Raw genomic sequence first — 21,731 nt, forward strand, 5'->3', positions numbered from 1 at the left:
CTTCCGGGCAACGTCCCTTCGCCCCGCCCCTTCCTCCTCCGTTGTCCAATGGGCGCTGGGGCGGGGTCTCCTGTCATGGCCGCCCCCGTGCCGCGGCCTTGAGCGCAGCGGTCCCGCGCCTGCCTCCGCCGAGCGCCCGTCAGCTCGCGCCGCCATGGGCACCGTGCACGCCCGGGTAGGTGAGCGCCGCGATGAGGGGAGAGGGGAGGGGGAAGGGAGGAAGGGCCTGCGAGAGAACGGCCTTGGGGCCGCGCTCTCCCGGCGACCTTCGAGCGGGTCGGGACAGCGGCTCCTGTCTGGCGGCGGGGATCGCCTGTGGGCGCTGCCATCCTTCTCGCTGGCCGTGGTGCCTGCCGTGCGGGAGCGCCACGAGATGAGCGGGCGGCCCTCGGTCCCTGCTCCACCGTGTCGGTGGGTGGAAGGCAGGCGGGCCGCGAAGGAGTCGGGCCGTAGGGGTATCGGAGGACAAGGTGGGAGAAGCTGGCGGTGCTGCTGGCTGTATCGTAAGGAAATCAGAGCAGATCTGCACCCTGCTTGGTAAAATGTGAAGTGTGGTTTTGCTTAAGTTGCTTTCCCCTTAAAGCAGCCACGGGAGCCAACCTTGAGGCCAATACAGCGTGGAATCACAGAGTGCCCCAGGTTGGAAGGCACCCTCAGGGATCATCGAGTCCAACTCCTATCTCCACACGGGGTCATCCCAATCCAAACCCTATGTCTCAGAGCGCTGTCCAAATGCTCCTTGAACTCTGGCAGCCACTGCCCTGCTGAGCCTGTACCATGCTCCAACTTGGGACCAAGTTCACTCCATTCCAGGGTCTGACCACCCCGTGGGAAATAACATCACTAACCAGGTGTGGTCATTGAGCAGCCAGCCTATCTGGGGCACAGATCTGGGGTGGGTTTCCAGACCCTCAGCCCATCTCTTTCCTCCACACACCTGTTAAATACAAGAAGGCTTTTATATGGCACTTATTCAACTGAGGGACACATTGCTGCAGGGGACTCTCGTGGTTCCACAGCATCTAATTGCCATGACTAACTTCTTCTCATATTCTTAGTTTTGTATTCATAGAATCAAAGAATGGTTTGGGTTGGAAGGGACCTTAAAGCTCACCCAGTTCCAACCCCATGCTGTGGGCAGGGCTGCCAACCAGCTCAGGCTGCCCAGAGGCCCATCCAGCCTGGCCTTGATTTCTTTCAGGGTTGGGGCACCCACAGCTTCTATGGGCAGCTGTGCCAGGGTCTCACCATTTGATTTTATTCATCTGCAGTATGTATTGCTTCACAACATTGTGTGGTTGCAGAGCATTTCATGTTTGCCTCAAAACTTGTGAGCTAGAGAGGACACCTTGTTTGTGTAACTTAATTCTGATGTGTAACAGCAGTTTATTACCCCAGTGCTCCTTAAATAATTCAGCATGGACTGTATTAGTAACTTAAGACTAAAAGTGGATTTACTGAGTTACCCAACCCTGACCTCTGCTTCTACAGGTAACCCTGCCTTCACTCATGCTTGAATCTGTCATCTTGTGATAAGAGTCTTACTTTAGGACTTCCTCAGGTGTAGTAAATAAAGCCATATTCTTTAGAAACAGTTCTAATTAAAAAGTTCTAATTAAAACTATCTAATTAATAAATAAAAAATAATCTAATTAATTCACCTTGAGAGCTTTGATGACTGGGACCTGAATGTCACATGGAGGGATACTTTTAAATGACATTAAAATATAAAAGCATAGAGATATATGTAAAGCAAAATAGTGCACTGAAAACACCTTTTTTCTTCATTGTTCATCATTCACGCTCCTCCCAAAAACCCAAACTAAGTATTGGCTCCCTGATAAAAAAAAATAAAATGTGGAGTTCATGTTTAACACAGGAAGAGTGCTTTAAAAGTAAGATTTTTCTTGGAATAGCTAAGGATGTTATTTGTGAGAGATTATTTGATATAGAAGCTATTTAGCTTTCACTAAAATTGACAACAGACACGGTGGTAACAAATGTGCTGGTAACTCCCCCCATTTCATGGTTCTTTTCAGCTTTTTTCCCCTGTGACCAGATGAGCACAGGGTCAGGAACAGTCACCTTTGTCCTTTGCAGAAGATAACTTGGAAATCACATACTTCATTAAATGCCATTTCCTTGTGTCCTCCCAGAGTTTGGAGCCCCTTCCAGCGAGTGGGCCAGACTTTGGGGCCTTGGGAGAAGAAGCTGAATTGGTTGAAGTCGAGCCTGAAGCCAAGCAGGAAATTCTTGAAAACAAAGATGTGAGTACCCAGGCAACATCCTGGCTTTTTTCTTAACAGGTGCTGCTCTTCACCGTCCCTCATAAGAAGTAACCTCATCCACAGTGCTGTTTAGTAGTGAGCCATGCAACTGCCCTTAATCTGCAGGGTGCAGTATTGGCCACGTTTGAGTAAACTGCCACCGCGTGAATTGCGTTACTGTGGTAAATGCTAACTTCAGCAAAAGATGCTGATTAATTTTTTTTTAATTATTTCACTTGGAAGGGGATCTCCGCTTTGGCCCATACTATGTTTAACCTTGCTAGACGGAAGAGGTATCATGCGTTATCTTTGTTTCTATATAATTTATTTTTCCTTTATTCTATAGTCTACTCTATACAGTTTTAATAGAGTTTGAATATTAATAATTTGTGGTGTTGTGTTGCTTGGTTGTTTTAACTCTTTCCATATGTGTAGCAGATAAAACACATGGCTAGCTACAGCTACCTACATATTCTATCTTAAATGTCTAAATATCTTGATGTGATTTCTGCGGTGACTTCTTTGTTCATATAACACCTAAGAAATCCCAGCAACAGTAGTCCACTATCTCTTCAGCTTGAAACAGTATTAGATTTGCTATTAGAACCTTCTTCTCTTCCCTTGATAGAGGAACAATTTTCCAGAATTGTAGGCAGCACTGATTTCTCATAATATAAATTAGCAGTAATTGACATAGGAATCTTTGGGTTTTTCATTTGGACAATAGTATGGGTGATTTTATGTAAATTTGTGTGTGTGTTTATTTTATGTGTAGATGGTTTTGATAGTTGTTATTAGATGCAAATTCAGTGTTTGTGCTTAAACATGGGTTGCATTTAGGTGGTCGTTCAGCACGTGCATTTTGATGGACTTGGAAGGACCAAAGATGACATTATCATGTATGAAATCGCAGATGTTTTCAAGGCTAAAAATCTCATTGATGTAAGTACTGTGGTGAATAATGGACCTACTGTTTAAAAATTCAGGTCATGATTTTTTCTCTTTTCCTGCATTGGGCTGCTCTTCTCAGACGTGAGGCAACTTTGCCAATTTTTGTAATGATTTTAAACTTGTCAAACAGAAACCAAACTGAAACAGACAATACTGGCAGATACTGTATTTTCTGATGTATTCAGCTCAAAGGTGGTGAGAGATGGCAGACAGCACTCCGAGATATTTTCAGGTTCACCATTCCTGTTTGAGAATTGCTAATTCCATAGGTGACACTTTCAGTTAATTTGCTTAAGAAAAGTACTCAGTACAGACAACCAGTGCCCATAGTGTGGCTGCCAGGAATTGTCTTCCTCTGGCTGTACAGGGCAATTGTATGCAATTTCTTTGCAAATGTCTCCTTGTAGTGCTTGGTTACACTGCTGAATTTGTCATGAAACTCACTGAGTTTTATCTCCAGATGGGGTAGAAAAAGTGTGTGTATGTGAAATTAGCATGCAAAGTGTGCATGCTACCTTTTTATTTAGGGCATGTTTGCTTTCAGAACTTTAAGAAGTGCAAAAAGGAATCAAGACTTTACCTGTAAACTAGTCTAGATTTAAGTGGATTAATGTGTGTGTGTTTGTTTTTTATCAAAAGCATGGGCCTAGTAAATAGGTGTATAAGTTTTAAGTACTGAAACCAATTTGAATAATAGGTTTAAGCATCTGAACAGTTAGGTTGCAGGCTGGATAGGAAATCTAGCCAGATGCTCTTGGTTTAATTTCTTTATGGATTTGAGCGTTAAGGCAGTTGCGATCTGATTTGAAAGCACATATATGTCTTTGTATACATAAGCCGTGAATATCGTGTGATTTAGCAGCATCTTAACTTTCATCCTAGTTATTTTCAGTAAGCTGAAAGACTGAGCTATTTATCTCATCCTATAGGTAATGAGAAAATCGCATGAAGCTCGTGAAAAGTTGCTTCGTCTAGGAATTTTTAGACAGGTAGAGGTTCTGATTGATACCTGTCAAGGTATGTATTGCTCATAAAACTCACCTGTTTTACATAAACTACTGTAATGTACATTTCTCTGTCTCACAGGTCAGATTGTTTTTGTTTATATAATTTCCAAAGCTCTCTCATATACCTCTATATATTTTATTTGAAAACATAGATGATATATATGAGAATATGTGTGTCTATATCCATCATCTATATGAAAGCGATGTATTTACATCCAAGCACACATACAGATTGGGCAGCAGATGGCTTGAGAGCAGCCCTGAGGAGGATTTGGGGATGTCTGTTGATGAGAGATTCATCATTAGCCGGCAATGTGCGTTTGCAGTCCAGAAGGCCAACTGTATCCTGGGTTGCATTAGAAGGGTGACCAACAGGTCGAGAGAGATGAAGAAATTCTTTACTGTGAGGGTAGTGAGACACTGGAACAGGTTGCCCAGTGAGGTTGTGAATGTCCACTCCCTGGAAGCATTGAAAGCCAGGCTGGATGGGGCTTTGAGCAACCTGGTCTCGAGGGAGATATCTCTGCCTATAGCTGAGATATGGGCTGTTGTAGCTAGATGATCTTAAAGCTCCCTTCCAACCCAAACCATTCTATGATTCTGTGATTCAGTGTGACTGCATATATGTGTACGTGTGTAACTATTACTTGTATATATGCAAAAATGAGTTAACTACCACAGCTGAAATAATTACGGTACCCATGCCTTAATCCAAATTTTCAGAGGAGGAATAAACACTTGAGGAAAAGCTTGAAAATACCTTCTGTACTTTCATTTTATGGGTGCCTTATTAATCAATTTGTTGTGCTTAGAGGAATTACTAGTAATTGTATCAGTGCTTCTAATTAAAAATGACCTTGTAAGATATATGGGGCAGCTGAGTGTGTGCAGGTTCCTCATTAAGGCATTAATTGCATTTTCTGTCTTGTGGTTGCTTTGCAAACTTGTCAGTATTCTTTCCAGCAAGAGAAAATTACACTATTGAGAAGCAAGAGCACTGCAGTCCCATAGGCTGTTAGCAATGGGGTGCTGTCCCAGCTGCTTCAAGCAGAATTAGGTACCCTTGACATCTGTGTTTTGGAACAGCTGCCGCATCCAGAGCCTGAAGGGAACCAGGCAATTTCTGTTGTTTAGCATTTAGCTGTAAAGTGCTGAGAATTCTGCTCTAGTGACAGCATTCCTTTTGCTATGTCTGGACCACTGTACAAATTCTGTATGCACATGCAAATGACATAGAATCATAGAATATCCTGAGTTGGAAAGTACCCACATGAGTCATTGAGTCCAACTCCTGGCTTATCACTCAAAAACCAAACCCTATGTCTGAAAACGACCAAACACTTTAACTCCTCTCACCCTGGCGCTACGCCCACTGCCCTGGGCAGCCTGTTCCAAGGCCCGACCACCTGCCCTGTGGTGCAGCCCCTGTCCCTAACCCCAGCAGCCCCTCCCCTGACACAGCTCCATGCCGTTCCCTCGGGCCCTGTCGCTGTCACACAGAGCAGAGCTCAGCGCTGCCCCTCCGCTCCCTGTGAGGAGCTGCAGCCGCCATCCGGCCTCCCCTCAGCTCCTCTGCTCTGGGCCCATCACAACAAGGTGCCTCAGCTGCTCCTCATACGTCTTGCCCTATAAACCCTTCCCCATTTTTTTTACCAAACCCTTTTTCTTTGTAATATAGTTTCTTTATAATCATTCAGTTCAACTAGCTTTCAAAAAACTGAAGTGTCTTCTGTCTGTGTTTATTTGTTTTCTAAATAGCTCTCAAGAGATACTGTTTTTTCTTTATTTAGGAGATGATGCCCTTCCAAATGGTTTAGACGTAACCTTTGAAGTAACAGAATTGAGAAGGCTAACTGGAAGCTATAACACTATGGTTGGCAACAATGAAGGCAGTATGGTATGGATCATTTCAAATTGTTAATTCCTTTTGATAGCCCTCTTACTTCCATGTTTTAAGCACAGCAAGGAATTTAGTGATTAAACAAGTGAGGACTTGATCCAAACCAAATTATTTTCTTGATCCTGCTTTACTAAAGCTTTGTTGGACTTTTGTCTTTAAAGAGCCTTTGTATTAGTCAGGCTTTCATTCAGCAAAAGCCTGTTTTGTGTTAGGGAAGTGTTGTACAAATGCAACTCAGTTATGCCATCTCAGTATGTTGGATTTTTTTTTTAATTCTTAAAATTATTTCAGTTATTTTTTATAATATTTAAGGTACTTTATCTACTAAAGAGACTAGTAGTTTGGCATTTAGCTTGTATGAGATCTATTTAAACGTTGAGTTTTTTTTCTTCTCAGAATGCTTTATATTTGACTTAGAAGTTGTTTTTGTTTTTCATTGATTTCAGCCCAGTACCAGTTATTTTGGGCTGTAGAGCACTGGGTTTTTCACAACCAAATAAACTGTGGAACTTATTTCTATTTGATTCACTTCAGAATGCATCCGATTAAAATCTTGTGCGAAGAATATTTACCAACTGAAGTAAATGCTGTGCTGTTTTGTTACCTTGATGTTAACAGTAGTGCTAGTTTAAGTACATCCTGCTTTCTTACGCTTAGTCCTGCTCCCATTCTACCTTTGCATGTGCACAGCATGGCTCTTCCTGGGTCTGGTCCATAAGCCAGATCAAGGGACTCATCCTTTTCTTCTTAGAAGTATTTTTAACCTGGATAAGTTACTGCACGAGTCAGGTAATGGTGTTACGTAAGTGCGGGGAGAATTGGAACCAAGCGAGTTGAGAAATGCTTGTCCACCTATGCTGCTGGGAGCAGTGTCCAGGATGTTGCAGTCCAAAGGAAATCAGTAGGGAATGCTACTGGAACTGGCTTCTGTCTGATCTCAAGCAGCTTCTGGACTCTTCTCACTGAGACTAATCCTGCAGCTCCCACCCGTGAAAACTTTGCCACATAAATCCAAAACGTGGTTGTAGTGCATTTGGAAACAGTCTTAGAGCTGCCTTGGTTTCTCTTTTTGAACTCAGCTTCCCTTTCTACTTGATGTTATTTTGTTACTGAGAAGTAAAATATTTGGGTGATAAGAGCATGGCACAAGCATACACTGGTCTTGACAGCAGCTATTGTTTCTTCAAGAGTTGAACTGATTTGACATTTATCCTAATCCGTAAATTCATCTGAAACCTGGAAAGTTGTAATGGTATGTTGTATTGCCATAAATATATTGTTCTTGAGAACAAAAATACCAGTGTGGCTCTGTATTGATAATCTTCCATTGCTGTGGTTCCAACGGTCCCTACCTGGTAGGTAGCTTCCCCAGTGATCCGCTGAAAAGTCTGCAGTTGCCAAAGATTTATCCGGCCTTTTAGATTGGTTGGGAGATTTTGCTGGAAATAATAGCAGTACTAAGTATACAGTGAGAACACACAGTGTCAGCAGGCACTGCACAGCACTAAAAGTTGGGTGATGATACTAACTGTAATGTGTGGTATCATGATGGCTGTTGTTGCCACTGCAAAGAAAAACCTATTTTATAAGAAAAAACTTGTTCAATTACTAGTATATTTAATGCCTATTTTTCTCATTCTTAGGTTAGAGGTACCTATCTTCAGCACGTGATTAAGATGCAACTTAGCAAACTATGAAATGGTGTTTTGGTGTTTTTTTTTTTCCTAATTTATATAGGTACTTGGGCTGAAGTTCCCCAATCTCCTTGGACGTGCAGAAAAGGTAACCTTCCAGTTCTCCTATGGAACAAAGGAAACTTCATATGGCCTGTCATTCTTCAAGCCACAGCCTGGAAACTTCGAAAGAAAGTAGGAAATACATTTGAGTATCTCTTTTTTATGAAGAAATATGGAACAGTTAGTAAGATGTTTCACTGAGTAGTAATCCAGTCTGTTCCTTTGCTGAGGATCTATTAGTCTTAAAGTATCAGAGCTGGTTTCTTAATTTTTTGTGATAATGTAAAACTCCACCTACTTAAACAGTTTCACTTTCAAACCTACCAGTAACGTTGTGGTTCAGTTTTTCAGTTAACCTGTATAAAGTAACTGGACAGTTCCCTTGGAGTTCTCTTCGTGAAACTGATAGAGGAATATCAACAGAATTTAATGTAAGTGTAGCACAAGTGTTTGTGGAGCACATGCTTCCTTCATATTTAGTTCAGGTCACAGCTGGCTTTCACAAATATCTGCTTTACTTTCTTAAAGACTGAAACACTTTGACTTGTGCAAATTTGTCATTGTTTGAAAGAGACCTTGGAACGTAATCTTTATTTTCGCCATATAAAAATGCCACTGCATTTTTTTGCAAGTTTTTAATGATTAAAGCACTGTTTTAGAAAGACAGACGGTTGTTTTGCTCACCATATTCACCCAGTTCAGGATATTTTTCATCTGGGCTAAATGGAGTTGTGTGCACCTAATTGGAGAAACTCCCTTGGCTGGAGCAGAATTACTCCAAAATGAAAAATTATTTCTCTCTGATCAAAATATTATGGAAAGAAAAAGCATAGGCTCATGTATGAATAAGCTTGAGAGAGAGACAGTTTTTTTCAGGTAAATGTTTGTTTTAATTTTGTAGTAAAATTGTCTTACTGTCTCAATTCTTTTCTTTTTCCTTCTCTTCTTTTTCTTTTTTCTTTTGTAGTTTCCAATTTGGAAGACCAATCACACACTGAAGTGGGAGGGTGTGTGGAGAGAGCTTGGCTGCCTTGCTAGAACAGCATCCTTTTCTGTTCGAGAAGAAAGTGGACACTCTCTTAAATCTTCTGTATCTGTAAGGCTTTTTCCTGTCTTAAATGGGCCGTATGTTATTTTGAGTAATTGCAGTCTTACAAATGATTCCAAAGGAGCTTTTTGTCTGGCTTTCTTAGTAGGTACTGTGTTTTTCTTCAGATATGTCTTCTGCAGTGCTCGGTCATTCACACAGTCATCCAGGAGATCCAAAGGGAAAATATTTTTTCAAAGTTGGCTGTTGCATTTTGACTGTTACATATGCTTGCCTGTTCTTTCTTCAGAACTGTCATCTAGCATCTGTTGCTGCAGCATTGGTTACTTACGTGTCAGCACTATTAACCTCTGCAAATAAAGTTGAATTATTGCAAAGTAATGAATAGAGCACATCCAACAAGTTGTTGCTGGGGATCTTGCAAGGCCACATTTCATTGTTTTTCTGAGCACTGCTGTCTTACATCCCCCATGCTGCTCCCACTTTACGTTAAAGAAAATAGGTTCAACGACCTTTTTCATCGTACAGTTGCTGTGCCATTTCTAAATACTGTTTCCTATAGTATTTTTTTGCTGATTTTTAATTTGTAGGTCAAATTGTGGGTTATAAACTATTTGCAGGCTAATGTCACAAAATTGGTGATACGCACTGGGGCATTGTTGCTGCTATGTGTGTATCATAGCTGAAAGTTATTACTAATCAAATAAACAAATAAATGTATTTATTTGATGTGGCCTCCTCTGAAGTTAAAAGTAAGTTAGACTGCTGAAACATTTTTCTCAAATCCGTGGAGCTGTGTAAGCCTGGAGCTGTAGTCGTCTCCTTCTGTGTGCACAGGTTGTGTTGGAAAATAATGGTGTCACTTTGTGATATTCAATGGATATGAGAACTGAAAAATAATTGTTTGATTCTTTCCAGCATGCCATGGTAATTGATTCCCGGAACTCTTCAATCTTGCCAAAACGAGGTGCTTTGCTGAAAATTAATCAGGTAGGATTAAATCACTGCTATTGTTACTGGATATTATCCGCATATGCAATCATAAACTGACTAGGATAGAGCGATGATGAATAGTTGCTTTTTATCTTTAGAGTGTGCCATTTAAAAAACATGATTTTTTTTCTTAATGGAGGCACATTTTCATTTCTGTATCATGCTGAAACAGTGCAGTCAGTTTCTTGCCATTAGCACTGACGTATTTATTAGCAGAGGTGCTTTATCACAAGACAGTATCTCTTCTTCACTCAATAGGCAGTAGTGGCCCCTTGTTTTCAGTTGATTCCAGAAGTTTCCTGCCACTATACTGTAAAGCTACCAGACTCTGGTCATATTACTACTTGAAAAGTAAGAAAGATGGGATGGAAATAACTCTGAGTGGTGTCCACACGGTTTTTACTCTTGTTGCATTTTGAGCTTTTCGAAAACCTGTCTCTTGTGCTATACGGCTTAGTACTTCAGAAGCATTAACTTCTGCAGGGCTGCAGAAGCAGATTGCTTTGAAATGCCATTGAAACTAGAAGTGCTGCTGCTGCAGAGAATTCCTCTGAGTGAGAATGGCAGTTATAATTCAGGGTTTAGTTAACATACCATTTCTTAGATGCTGTGCGTAACACCAATTCAGTCATTTGTTATATTCAACTGTGGCTTGTGTAATACTACTATTTGTATTCAGTTCTTCAGCCCCACTTTAGCTCCTAAGAAGATTTCATAGGTACTAAATAAACATCACAGATTTGATTTTGGTTGCTTGAAGTTTTTTTTATATTGTGCTCTTGCTTAGAAAGCAACAGCCTGATTTAATATGTAGGAGACAGATAAGTTCTGAGAGTCAAGTTGCTTTTTCATTGGTTCAGAATTCATTTGTCTCAATATCTGATATGCTTCTTACACAGAAAATACTGCTTATGCAGATGCACACATGATGAATTTTGCATGGGAAGAAACATGTAATACCAATCACACAACTCTAAATTTTGTTGTCTTTGCAGGAGCTGGCTGGATATACAGGTGGAGATGTGAGCTTTCTAAAAGAAGATTTTGAATTTCAATTGAATAAGCAGCTTCTCTGGGACTCGGTAATTTTTTTAGAAGATAATTTAGTAATTGAAATAATGGATGAGTGACTGAATCTGTGTCTTATGATGACTGTGGACTGAAAAAAGATGATCGAAGTTAAAGGTGGATGGTAGAGATCTTAGTGCGGGTTTTTTTTGGAAGTGAAATACTCTTATTTCTAAACTGATGTTTCTACCATGTACATTCTCTTGAGAATTGGACAGTTTGGAAAGAAAGAATTGTCCTACAGTTCCCCATAGGAACTATTTTCCTTTCAGAAGGAATGTTGGGCATGTCTTTTCTTTGTAGTTTTTCTAAGATTGACTTTTGAAAATGTTTTTCACCTGACTATGAATAGTCTGGCTTCTCTTTAGTCAGGTTTAGTTAGCTTTCACCATTTGAAATTAGGAACATATGGCTACTGATTCTGGAGTCGTAGCATGTATTACATGATAATTATCTCTGATATGTAAAACTGCTGGGAAAGAAAGGAAAAGTGGCTTCACTACAACACTGAGAGCAACTTCCATTATGAAGATGTAAAAATTGAGGTGGCAATAATTTCCATCCCAACATGTTAAATTTAAATAAATAATGTTTATAAAGTTGAGACAGTCTCTGTTACTTAATAGCTTTCTGAAAAGGATTGGTATAATGAAGAGACTGGAAATAGGTTATGCCAGTGCTATAACTGGAAAAACTCAAAGCTACTTTCATAGTGCAGATATTAATAAACTGGTGGTTCTGTAAGGGTCTGTCTGGTGTTTCATGCTTTTATTCTGAGGAGACTCAGTTCAGTGAAGTTTTGGGTTAGATCAATGAGGCCAACATAGAAAGGCATTTTAAAGCAATTTGGTTATACCTCTTTCTCATTACATCATGTGGTGGAAGAACGGGCATAGCATGATGAGCTTTTAGTCATCTTACATGTATTTGCTGATTTTCCATTGAACAAAACAGCATGTTCTCCTATGAAGTAATTTAATAACTTCTTGGCTGTGCAAAAAGGACTTCCTTCTTTCTCAGTCATGACTAACTAATATGGCTACATCATGAATAAAAGTGAAGAAAATCTCATCCTAAGATATAGGCATTTTATGAGATCTATTGCTTTTGAGTATGGACTGCCGTGCACCTGACCTTTGCATATGCTGGGTACTGCTTAATGAGATGTGTATGCACTTGATGATGGCTCATCTCTGATCATGATACAGAAATCTGTTGGGCCTCTGGGGATGAAAGGTAACAGGAACAGGCTGTACACCAGAGAAATTGCCCAGCACCTGTAGCCTAAGTGTTGACAGTAGATCTCACTGCTTGGTACTTGTGCTCTGTACACAGACTGCAAGCAGATGATTAAATATATTTAGTACAGTGATTTGACTTCCAGGAGTTACTGCATAGATTAGCAGTAATTATATGTATGTATTTGATGCCTATATAGTGATTTGTGGAGAATGGCTTCATTTAGTTGTAAGGCTAATTTACAGTCAGGCGATAATGTAAAATTATTTCTATTTTCCAAATTTAACCTCCTACTGGTTTAAAATTGCCTGGAGTAATTTATGTCAGCAGGGTTTGTCTCATTTCAAGGCATGAAAAATTGTAGGAAAGAGCTGGACGAGTGCTCTCTTTAGCTATGGTGGAAGCAGTGCTTGGTTTAAAATTTCCTACTTTAAACTTTAAGGTGCAGCACTGCATAGCGTAGAAAGAGGGCAGCAATGATCAAGAGTTGCCTAAAAAATACAGTTACTGAAGATCCTTGTATGCACTGTGATCACCTGAAACTTTTGGTCAGACTAAAGGGAGCTGTGCCTTTACTAAGCAGTGGCATTTTACTAATGATTTTTTTTAGGGAAATAGAATACTACATCTTAGTAAAAAGGAAAAAAGAGAAACAAATTTTTTTCTCCAAAGGTTTTTTCAGCATCGCTTTGGGGTGGAATGCTAGTACCCATTGGAGACAAGCCATCCAGTATAGCTGATAGGTAAGGTTTCTTTTTAATGTCTCTTGATTTCTTTCAGTCAACCCAGGTAATGTATGAGAAAAAAATTATACAGCAGAATAGAGAAGAAGTAGCTCTGATTTGGGGGATAATAAAAATAAACTACTAATTAGCTTTACGTGCATGTTAATAATCAAAACATGCTTTCTGGCTTTTATTTTCATATTGGGGAGGGATAATTCAGTAAGTAGTAGTTCTGCCTACCAATATTTGCCATTTCTAAGAGGTATTTACCATCTTCAACATTTCATACTGGGCATACATAACACTGCAGGTATTTTCAGAAGTAAAGTCATGTAATAACTTGGCTTTTTAGGCAGTTTTGCCCTCCAGTGCCTATGTTTAAAGATCATCAACAGAAATCATTTAGACTTTAATTTATTTACAGTAAGTACTTATAGTCAATTGTCTTGGCTTCACATGTAATAGACCTTAACTAGAGTATTTCTATCAAAATTCTTATAGCAGACTTTACTAGACTTGTTATGAAGTCACTTGTAATTTTGAAAAACAAAGTTAAAAGTATGAGTAGTTTCAAGTGAAGTACTGAACTAGATTTGTTTGTATTTACTAGGTTTTACCTTGGTGGACCAACGAGTGTGCGAGGATTCAGTATGTACAGCATTGGACCCCAGAGTGACGGTCTGAAACTTTTAATTCCTGCTCTTCTGTCAATACTGAAAATATTAGTTCGTAACGAATCCTCAAATTCTGTCCTTAAGCTTTCTGTAGCTTTAAGATAGTTGCTCCCTTTAAGTTCTTTGATTCTGAGAGGAGTTATGTCTCTGATCTGTCATTATATTTTAGTTCACAGTGGAACAAAACCCAGTAGTTCTTAGCGAAGCCTTTGCTACTTCTACAAACCAAACCTACCTTCAGACTTTTGTAGGTTACTGTTATGTTTGTTTTTTTTATTAACTCAGACTTTTAGTGTATATAGAATACACGCAGTTTTCTAGTGCTTCTTAAAGTGAATTTCACCAGTGCATGGTTTTACCTAAAATAAATCAAAGATATGCCAGAACTCTTTTTTTTTTTTTTGTTTTTCCTGGCACCTGTTTCTTTTACTTATGAGGCTCAAAACTTCTAAAATCATATTTTTATCTCCAGGTTTACCTGTGGTCTTTAGCAGGGATGAACAAGTTTCAAACTTCCAGTATGTCTCTTTAATTAGTAAGCCTTTGAGCTTAAAAAAGTCCTGAAAGACAGTAACAGTGGCATTAAATCTCTTTTTGATTCAGCATGTGTTCAGGTAGCTTATGGGAAAGGCAATCTGATCATCAGAGGTGTTTTGAGAGCGAGGAATTTCCTCAGTTCTATTCCTTACTCTTCTGACTTGCCATTATTATAGACTATTTGCTTAGCCGTATCAATTTCCCATTTTTACAACTGAGGTAAGTCTGTGGAAGAGCTTCAGAAGGTAACCTCTGATGAACTGCAAGTAGGTGCATGCCACAGGTGAGGGCGTGAAGAAAAGGACTGGTTCACTTGGAAAGCGTAAAGAATGGTGTAAGTCCTAATTTCTACTTGAGTTGTGAGGTTGGGGAGAGCTAGAAAGCAATTGGCAAGAGCTGTGAAAGGGGTAGCAGTGCAGTGTAGAGCAACTTAAAGGATGTATTCTTGTCTCTTTAAGACCTGGTTCTTCTAAGATATTCCACAGTAAATGCTTTCATTTTCAACATTCATTTCAATATTTTCCGTAACTAGGTGATTACTTGGGAGGAGAAGCCTACTGGGCTGGAGGTTTGCATCTCTACACTCCTCTACCTTTCCGACCAGGCCGAGGAGGGTTTGGAGACCTTTTCCGAACACATTTCTTCCTCAATGCCGGAAACCTCTGCAATCTTAACTATGGTAAGCCTCAGAACAATTGTACATAACAAAATCTGCTTCTTTCTCTCTCTCTCTCTCTCTCTCTCTCTCTCTCTCTCTCTTTATATATGTGTATATTCTCTCTATATATAGAAGCAAAAAGGAGAGAACTGCTAAGGGCCTATTGGCTCAAAAGCATTTTGTTTACTACATACATTTCAGTGGCTGTCAAAAAGCTGTTGCTATGAACTTGTGTATTTGACATATTGCCAGTAGTTTTCTTAACTCTTCACATAAATTATAGCACAATTATAAGAGAGCTGGCATGGTAGCAGTGGTATCTTTGTCATGGTGGTGTTCACAAATCAGTGTGAAAATTGATTAATTGATGTTATAGTGATATTCTAATGTTTTTTGGAGTTGACTAAGTAAAAAGTGGTGGCATAGATGGTATAGATGTGGGTAGTATAGGTGAGGGTGTGGTGGCTGATGAGAATTTTTTTTTCTTCCATAGCCAACTTTTTTCAAGATGTATTGCAGTGCATTAGTAAATGCTTTTTCAGTATCTGTTTAAGCAGTTTTGGGAGGTGATCTTCCAACCTCAAGCATTCTGTAATAAATAAAAGAGGAGGGGAAAAAAAAAATAAAAATAAGCAAGTGATATAAAAAGCAATTGTTGGCTACCAGCTGACCGATGCCCAGCCAGGTGCTGAGGAACAGCAACCCATGGCAAACTCCCAGGCAGTTTTATTGCTGAACATGGTATTGTATGGTATGGGCTATGCCTTTAATCAGCATGGCGCAGCTGTCTTGTGTGTTCCCTTCCAGCCTCTTGTCCATCAGCAGCCTACTCCCTAGTGGGGACAGAGTGGATTATAGAGAAAGCCTTTGTGATGTGCATGCAGTGTTCAGCAATAGCTGAAATATCAGTGTGTTATTAACATTGTTTTAGTCACAAATCGAAAACACAGCACCTATATGGATTGCTATGAGGAAAATTAACTCTATCCCAGTGAAAGTCAGTACAGGGATATAGTGATATTTGAAGAATATCTTGCTTGATAAAGAGGGGTGGCATCCGTATGGGAGTGAAAATCAGATAAATCCTCTATAAAACCAGTAGAGGTCTGCTACAGGATTTGGTTAAGGCTTTACTACTCATTTCCTGCAAGTAGGTACCCTATGCTGGGAAATGAAATTCAGCCAGTCTTAGAAGTGGGTGGTTTGAGTCCAGTGTCCTTGGCTTTTGTGAGAATTGTGGGTAATACACTTTTAATCTACAGGAGGTGCTCCTAAGTAATCTGGCTTCTAGCTGTGAAAATCCAGCTAGTCTTTGAATATCTCAGCAATCTCCTCTGATTCTTTGTTGTCCTGGTCTTTTGCATTCAGGTGATGGTCCCAAAGCTCACCTGCAGAAGCTGGCAGAGTACATCCGATGGTCTTACGGTGCTGGAATAGTGCTCCGACTTGGAAACATTGCTAGATTAGAACTTAATTACTGTTTCCCCATGGGAGTACAGTCGGGTGACAGGTTTGTTTTTTACACTGGCTCCTTTAGTTGTAATTAGTTTTAAAAGTATCTGCACTTCTGTCTGGTTTTGGAAGAGAAAATTGTTGTCTTTTGTTTCTTCCATGCCAGTTTTGAGATATTTTTTTTAGCACTTTTTGCTCTTTTCTTTCAGCTGGCTATGTCCACATTTGTTTCACAGTACTTCTTAGTTTAAGACTGTTTATATCTCAAGTTTCATAGTTCATTGAACTTGAGATCAGCTGTTGAAATGTGTGAATAGCTGTGTAGCAGATTATATTTCTTTAGGAGAAATGATCACTCAAACAGCTCAAGGGATTTTCCTAAGCCTTCCAAAAACAAATGATTGGATAAATCACAACTTTAATGTCTTTGCTTGAAAAATGAACACAAGTGTAATTACAGAAAAAGAGAAAGGGAGAACAAATAATTTGTTAGCAACCAATTATTCTACACCAAGAAAATATTATAATACATAATAAAAAAGCTTAAGGAAGCTCTTCATGCCTGAGTAGTAGCAAAAATACTGTGTGAGATACTGTTTCATACAGAACTCGTTTATGTTTCTACTTGTCATTCATGTGAATTGTAAACAAATAGGAGCAATTTGAAAATTATGGATTTTATTTTGAAAATGTAAGTGCTCCATATGGTGACACATTGACAAAGCATTTATTTAAAAGAGCCTTTGTCAGCTAAAGTTTGAACTGTAACCCTCCAGACATTGAAAACCTTGGAAATTGAGGCACAGGGAAAATTGATCTTATCAGTACCTTATTTTTCATTTTTGCTGTTTATTATTTATTTCTTCTCAGGATATGTGATGGTGTTCAGTTTGGAGCAGGAATCAGATTCCTCTAATGTGGAAACAATTCACATCAGTAATATGAAGATGAAACCTCTAATGGATATGAAGACTTCAGAATAGCTTGATACGGTCTATTTTTTTTCTTGAAATACTGATAGACATCTGAATGATTTGCCTCCAATTCCACAAGAAACTACATTAAAAAATCATGCTCTAAAAGTTCTTTGTACCTCTGATTCTTATCAAAGATAGGAGAATATTTTTTGGGATCCTAGCTATTTTAATTTCCGGCTTTTACTTATTTTTTGCTTCTTAAAATACCAGAACTTCACTGGAAGCTGGTTGTTGGATTCTTTTCAAATGGTTGTAGTTGTCATTGGCCTGCGCAGCCTTCAGACTTCTAATTGCAGGTCTCACGAGTGTTGGGATGACCAAGCATGTATGTGGTCAGTTTCTTTACCATCATCAAAGTGCATAAAAATGATTTGATGCAAAATTAGTGGTTATAGGTAAAATAAAATGTGCTGTTTCAAATGTGTTTCACTTCTGTAAAATTACCTATATGTAAGTGCCTCATACAATCTGAATTGCATACTGCGCTCAACTCCAGCTGTCTAGGATAGTAAGTACTAAAATCCAAGAATATGACGTGCTAGAGAGAAGGGATGCAATCCAGAGGCACCTGGACAGGCTTGAGAGGAAGCTCATGAAGTTCAACAAGGCCAAATACAAGGTCCTGTACTTGGGTCGGGGTAATCCCAAGCACAGATACAGGTTGGGCAGAGAATGGCCTGAGAGCAGGCTTGAGGAGAAAGATTTGGGAATGTCGGTTGATGAAAGACTCAACATGAGCTGGCAATGTGTGCTGGCAGCCCAGAAGGCCAACTGTATCCTGGGTTGCATTAAGAGAAGTCTGACAAGCAGGTCAAGGGAGGGGATTCTGCCCATCTGCTGTGCTCTTGTGAGACCCCATCTGGAGTACTGTGTCCAGTTCTTGGTCCCCTACACAAGAAGGACATTGAGGTATTGGAGCAGATCCAGAGGAGGGCCGTGAAGGTCATAAGAAGGCTGGTGTGCCTCCCCTATGAGAATAGGCTAAGCAAGCTAGGGCTTTTCAGCCTGGAGAAGAGAAGGCTGTGAGGAGACCTGATAACGGCCTTCTGGTACCTGAAGGGGGGCCTACAGGAGAGCTGGGGAGAGACTTTTTATAAGGACATGCAGTGACAGGACAAGGGGAAACAGCTTTAAACTGGAAGAGGGTAGATTTGGACTAGATATGAGGAAGAAATTCTTTATTGTGAAGGTTGTGATACACTGCAACAGGTTGCCCAGAGAGGTTGTGAATGTCCCCTCCCTGTAAACATTCAAGGCCAGACTGGGTGGAAGTTTCAGCAACCTGAACTAGAGGAGGTGTCCCTGTCTATAGCAGGGGGTTGGAAGTAGGTGATCTTAAAGGTCCCTTCCAACCCAAAACATTCTGTGATTCTGATACAAAGCTTAGGATATGTCTGTGCAGAGCTCCAGTTAACATCCTTCCCCTTTTTATAAAGTTTTATTAATTTACATAAACAGGATCACAGATGTTCAAAACAAAAATTTGTGTGAATGACAGAAGTCAGGTCTAGTTCAAATAACAACATTTAATATAAATAACATCTTTTCAGTGTGTGTATCTGACAGCCCTTATAGCAAATATGTTTAACAAAGCATTTCTGATTTTTTGTTATTGTAAGATAAAAGATGACACTATGTTAAGAATGTCAACAAATGTTAGTTTTTTTCGCCAACACCATCCACATTTTGACATACAGAAATATTTTTAGTGGGAAGAATGGAAATGTTTAGATACCACAGTTCTGTTAGGATTTTCTCCCAGAAGTTCAAAGTTCATTTTGCTCATATTGATAAAATTAGATGTATTTTATTGCCCTTGGAACTTGGGCTTGTGGATGTTGCTATTAAGGTCTGCTCAAGTTCAGTCCTTTAGATTCCTAGGCTATCGTCACTTGGCCATTTAGAGGGCAAGGCAGCCTTCCTGAGTAGAAATAGTCTCAACTTCAGTCTCTGCACGCTAGTAAGCTGATCCACAGTTGAGAAACTGTGATCTCTGCAATAAATGAAGGAACGGACAGGGAAACTTTGTTAAAGGCTGAACAGGCGTTTTAAGCACATCCACTGACACCTTGTGCTTTACCACACATTATAGAATTACCAGTAATAATAAACTGAGGAAAAATCACAAACCTTTACGTGAGTCACTGTTTCCCTGCCTGTATTGCAGTATGTTGAAAGATCACATTTTCCTAAGGCATTTAACAAATGCAAAAAATAGAGAGGAATGCATTTCCATATTCCTCTGGAAGCAACAGCCAAATTGTGCGGTTACCTGAGTATAATATAGATATGAAAAATTTAACCCTTAGTCCTATTTGAAGTTTGTTGCAGATGTTTGTAGATGGGATGTATAAGATAGATAGAAAGCAGAATCCCTGCAGAACTGGCTGTAATGCTAAGCAAAATCAGTTAATGCATTTCTGGTCATAGAGTAAACGACTGGAAAAGGATAAATGGCGTAAGGAAGGCCTGCAGTAATAATTTCAATCCAGAAGCATGATGTTTGCTTAAATGGGCAGTCTTGGATACCACAGTACTTACAGAGAAGTTGAGCCGTTACTGCTTTTACAGCCACGGTCCCAGTTTGTGACAGCGAGATGGTGATAAATAAATATCTGCAAGTGCTGTACCTGAAGCTGGACCTCATGGCTGCAGGCCCTGAATGTTGTGTGAACAGTGCTGAGGTGGCAGGTACCATCTGAGGCAGTTTCTTCATCTGTGTAATTACTTCAGTGCTTATAGTTCCTCCCAGGGACTGCAGATGCATGATGGATCTGCATCCCCAAAGCTGTTCTGCACACAGCATACGTTTTGCAGATGCAGGGCCACTCAGCAGCTGTGTCACTGCGTGGCTGTTGGCCAGCTAGATTGTTAAAGACTAACAAACACTTGATGAAGTCCTGACATAAGTTCTTCACTTCCTATTTAGAAGATCACTGTTTGTTTGAACTCCACATTTTGCCTTGTTTTTTGAAGTGCGATCTTGCATTCTATTGCCATAGATGTTTGTTTTTTTTTTGGTCTCAAACAATCCAGCTTCTTTTCATTTTACAATAGGTTGACGTGTTTTTTATTTATGCAGCAAATTGAAAAGTTTCTTTTATAAACAAACAGGATACCCAAGCGGGAGGTGAACGGACGTATCTCTGTAGTTTTCTTTCAATTATTGACAGATATTTGCATGTAGGTCTTTACATTTCAAGTGCTGTACTTCAGTCAGTTCAGTTTCATATGTCATTGGACTGTGCACAGCTTATGAACCAGCTTTCGCTTTCTTGGTTGGTGTTTGTACTCAGCTTTCCTGATTACAGTTTCATTAAAAAAAACATTCTGCTATGAGAAGCGATTGATTTTTATTTTCTCTAGAGGTTGGATAACAACAATGCCTTAAAGCTAAGTGTAAGCTAAGACTACAGTGTTAATGTTATGACATGAAACATCCACCGTGCAGTCCTGCTGCAGATCAGCATCTGTGTGCCTCAGTGTGACCTGTAATTGTTGTACACAGGTTATTTTGGATGCACTGAAAATTACATCTGTAAATGGTCTGACCTGGCAGTAGAATGCAAATGACTTCCTTGCTAATTGTTTAATTTTGCAAGACTTTTTTTTTCTTCAAAAAGATGTGTAATAAATGAAACAGGCAATTTAAGCAATGAACATCATTCTTTGGCCTAAGTAAAGCTACTGCTAATTCCCACTCCCCCAGCTCCTACCACTGATTTGTTTTATTGTGTGTATTTTTTTTCTACTTACCCAAAATATCGATCTTAATATTAACTTAAAGAGTGGAAATAACAGCAGGGACTATTGCTGTCTATGGAGACAATGCATGCTTGGCCTTGTGCTCTTTGCTGCATGGAGTTAATTTTACACAAGTGTTTGTTCTGTACACACAAGTCCTATAGATCGTGGGTACCACTCAGTGAAGATTTTTAAAGCATTCCAAAATCTGCAGGAGCTGTGTTAGAATGAACTTATTTAACAAATTTTGCAACATTTAACACTCTCAGCATTGACACAGCCACTGTACACGATGCAGGCACGCTTTGCTGGCCAGCCTGGCGCTGTGGGTTTGGGGTATGGACACTCTCTGTGTGAAGGATGCCTGTATTTGCACCACATGTGAATCTGGGTGGCAACCTTGCATCTCATTAACAGCTCCAGTGGTTGAGATGTTCACTGGAAAAAATGTGTTCTAATTGAAGTGCATGTATTTGAACACAGGCAAATACTTGAAGTTTTTGGTAGGAGAACCCACTTTTTCCACTAGCAAATGCATGGCATAAAACTCCCCTGCCATGAGCAACACGCCTGTTTGAGGAAACAGAACATATTTGTTCTTCCAAAGAAGGAGTATTGATAAAAAGTATTCATCAAAAGGTCCTTCATGTGCAAACACAAGGCAGTTTTACTTGCTGTGAGGTATTTGCAGAAAAGAAGGTGTTTGAGGAAGGCAGGGGTTGTCTAATCCAGAACAAACTGCCTCATTTTTAGCT

The 21,731-nt window shown here is 39.7% G+C and overlaps 1 protein-coding gene across 1 annotated transcript; it reads left to right on the forward strand.

The window, feature by feature from the left end:
* The first annotated feature begins 20 nt into the window (after positions 1 to 20).
* SAMM50 (SAMM50 sorting and assembly machinery component) lies at positions 21 to 17,337 on the forward strand. The gene is made up of 15 exons (XM_010724946.4): positions 21 to 175; positions 2,157 to 2,267; positions 3,108 to 3,209; positions 4,148 to 4,235; positions 6,016 to 6,122; positions 7,863 to 7,993; positions 8,205 to 8,292; positions 8,829 to 8,957; positions 9,828 to 9,899; positions 10,898 to 10,984; positions 12,882 to 12,952; positions 13,545 to 13,612; positions 14,678 to 14,824; positions 16,172 to 16,313; positions 17,126 to 17,337. Exons 1-15 carry the CDS (start codon positions 155 to 157, stop codon positions 17,169 to 17,171), a joined length of 1,410 nt encoding a protein of 469 aa, XP_010723248.1. The 5' UTR covers positions 21 to 154; the 3' UTR covers positions 17,172 to 17,337.
* Positions 17,338 to 21,731: the final 4,394 nt, after the last annotated feature.

Source organism: Meleagris gallopavo, chromosome 1 (assembly GCF_905368555.1).
Source record: "Meleagris gallopavo chromosome 1, MGAL_WU_HG_1.1, whole genome shotgun sequence".
Classification (NCBI taxonomy): Eukaryota; Metazoa; Chordata; class Aves; order Galliformes; family Phasianidae; genus Meleagris; species Meleagris gallopavo.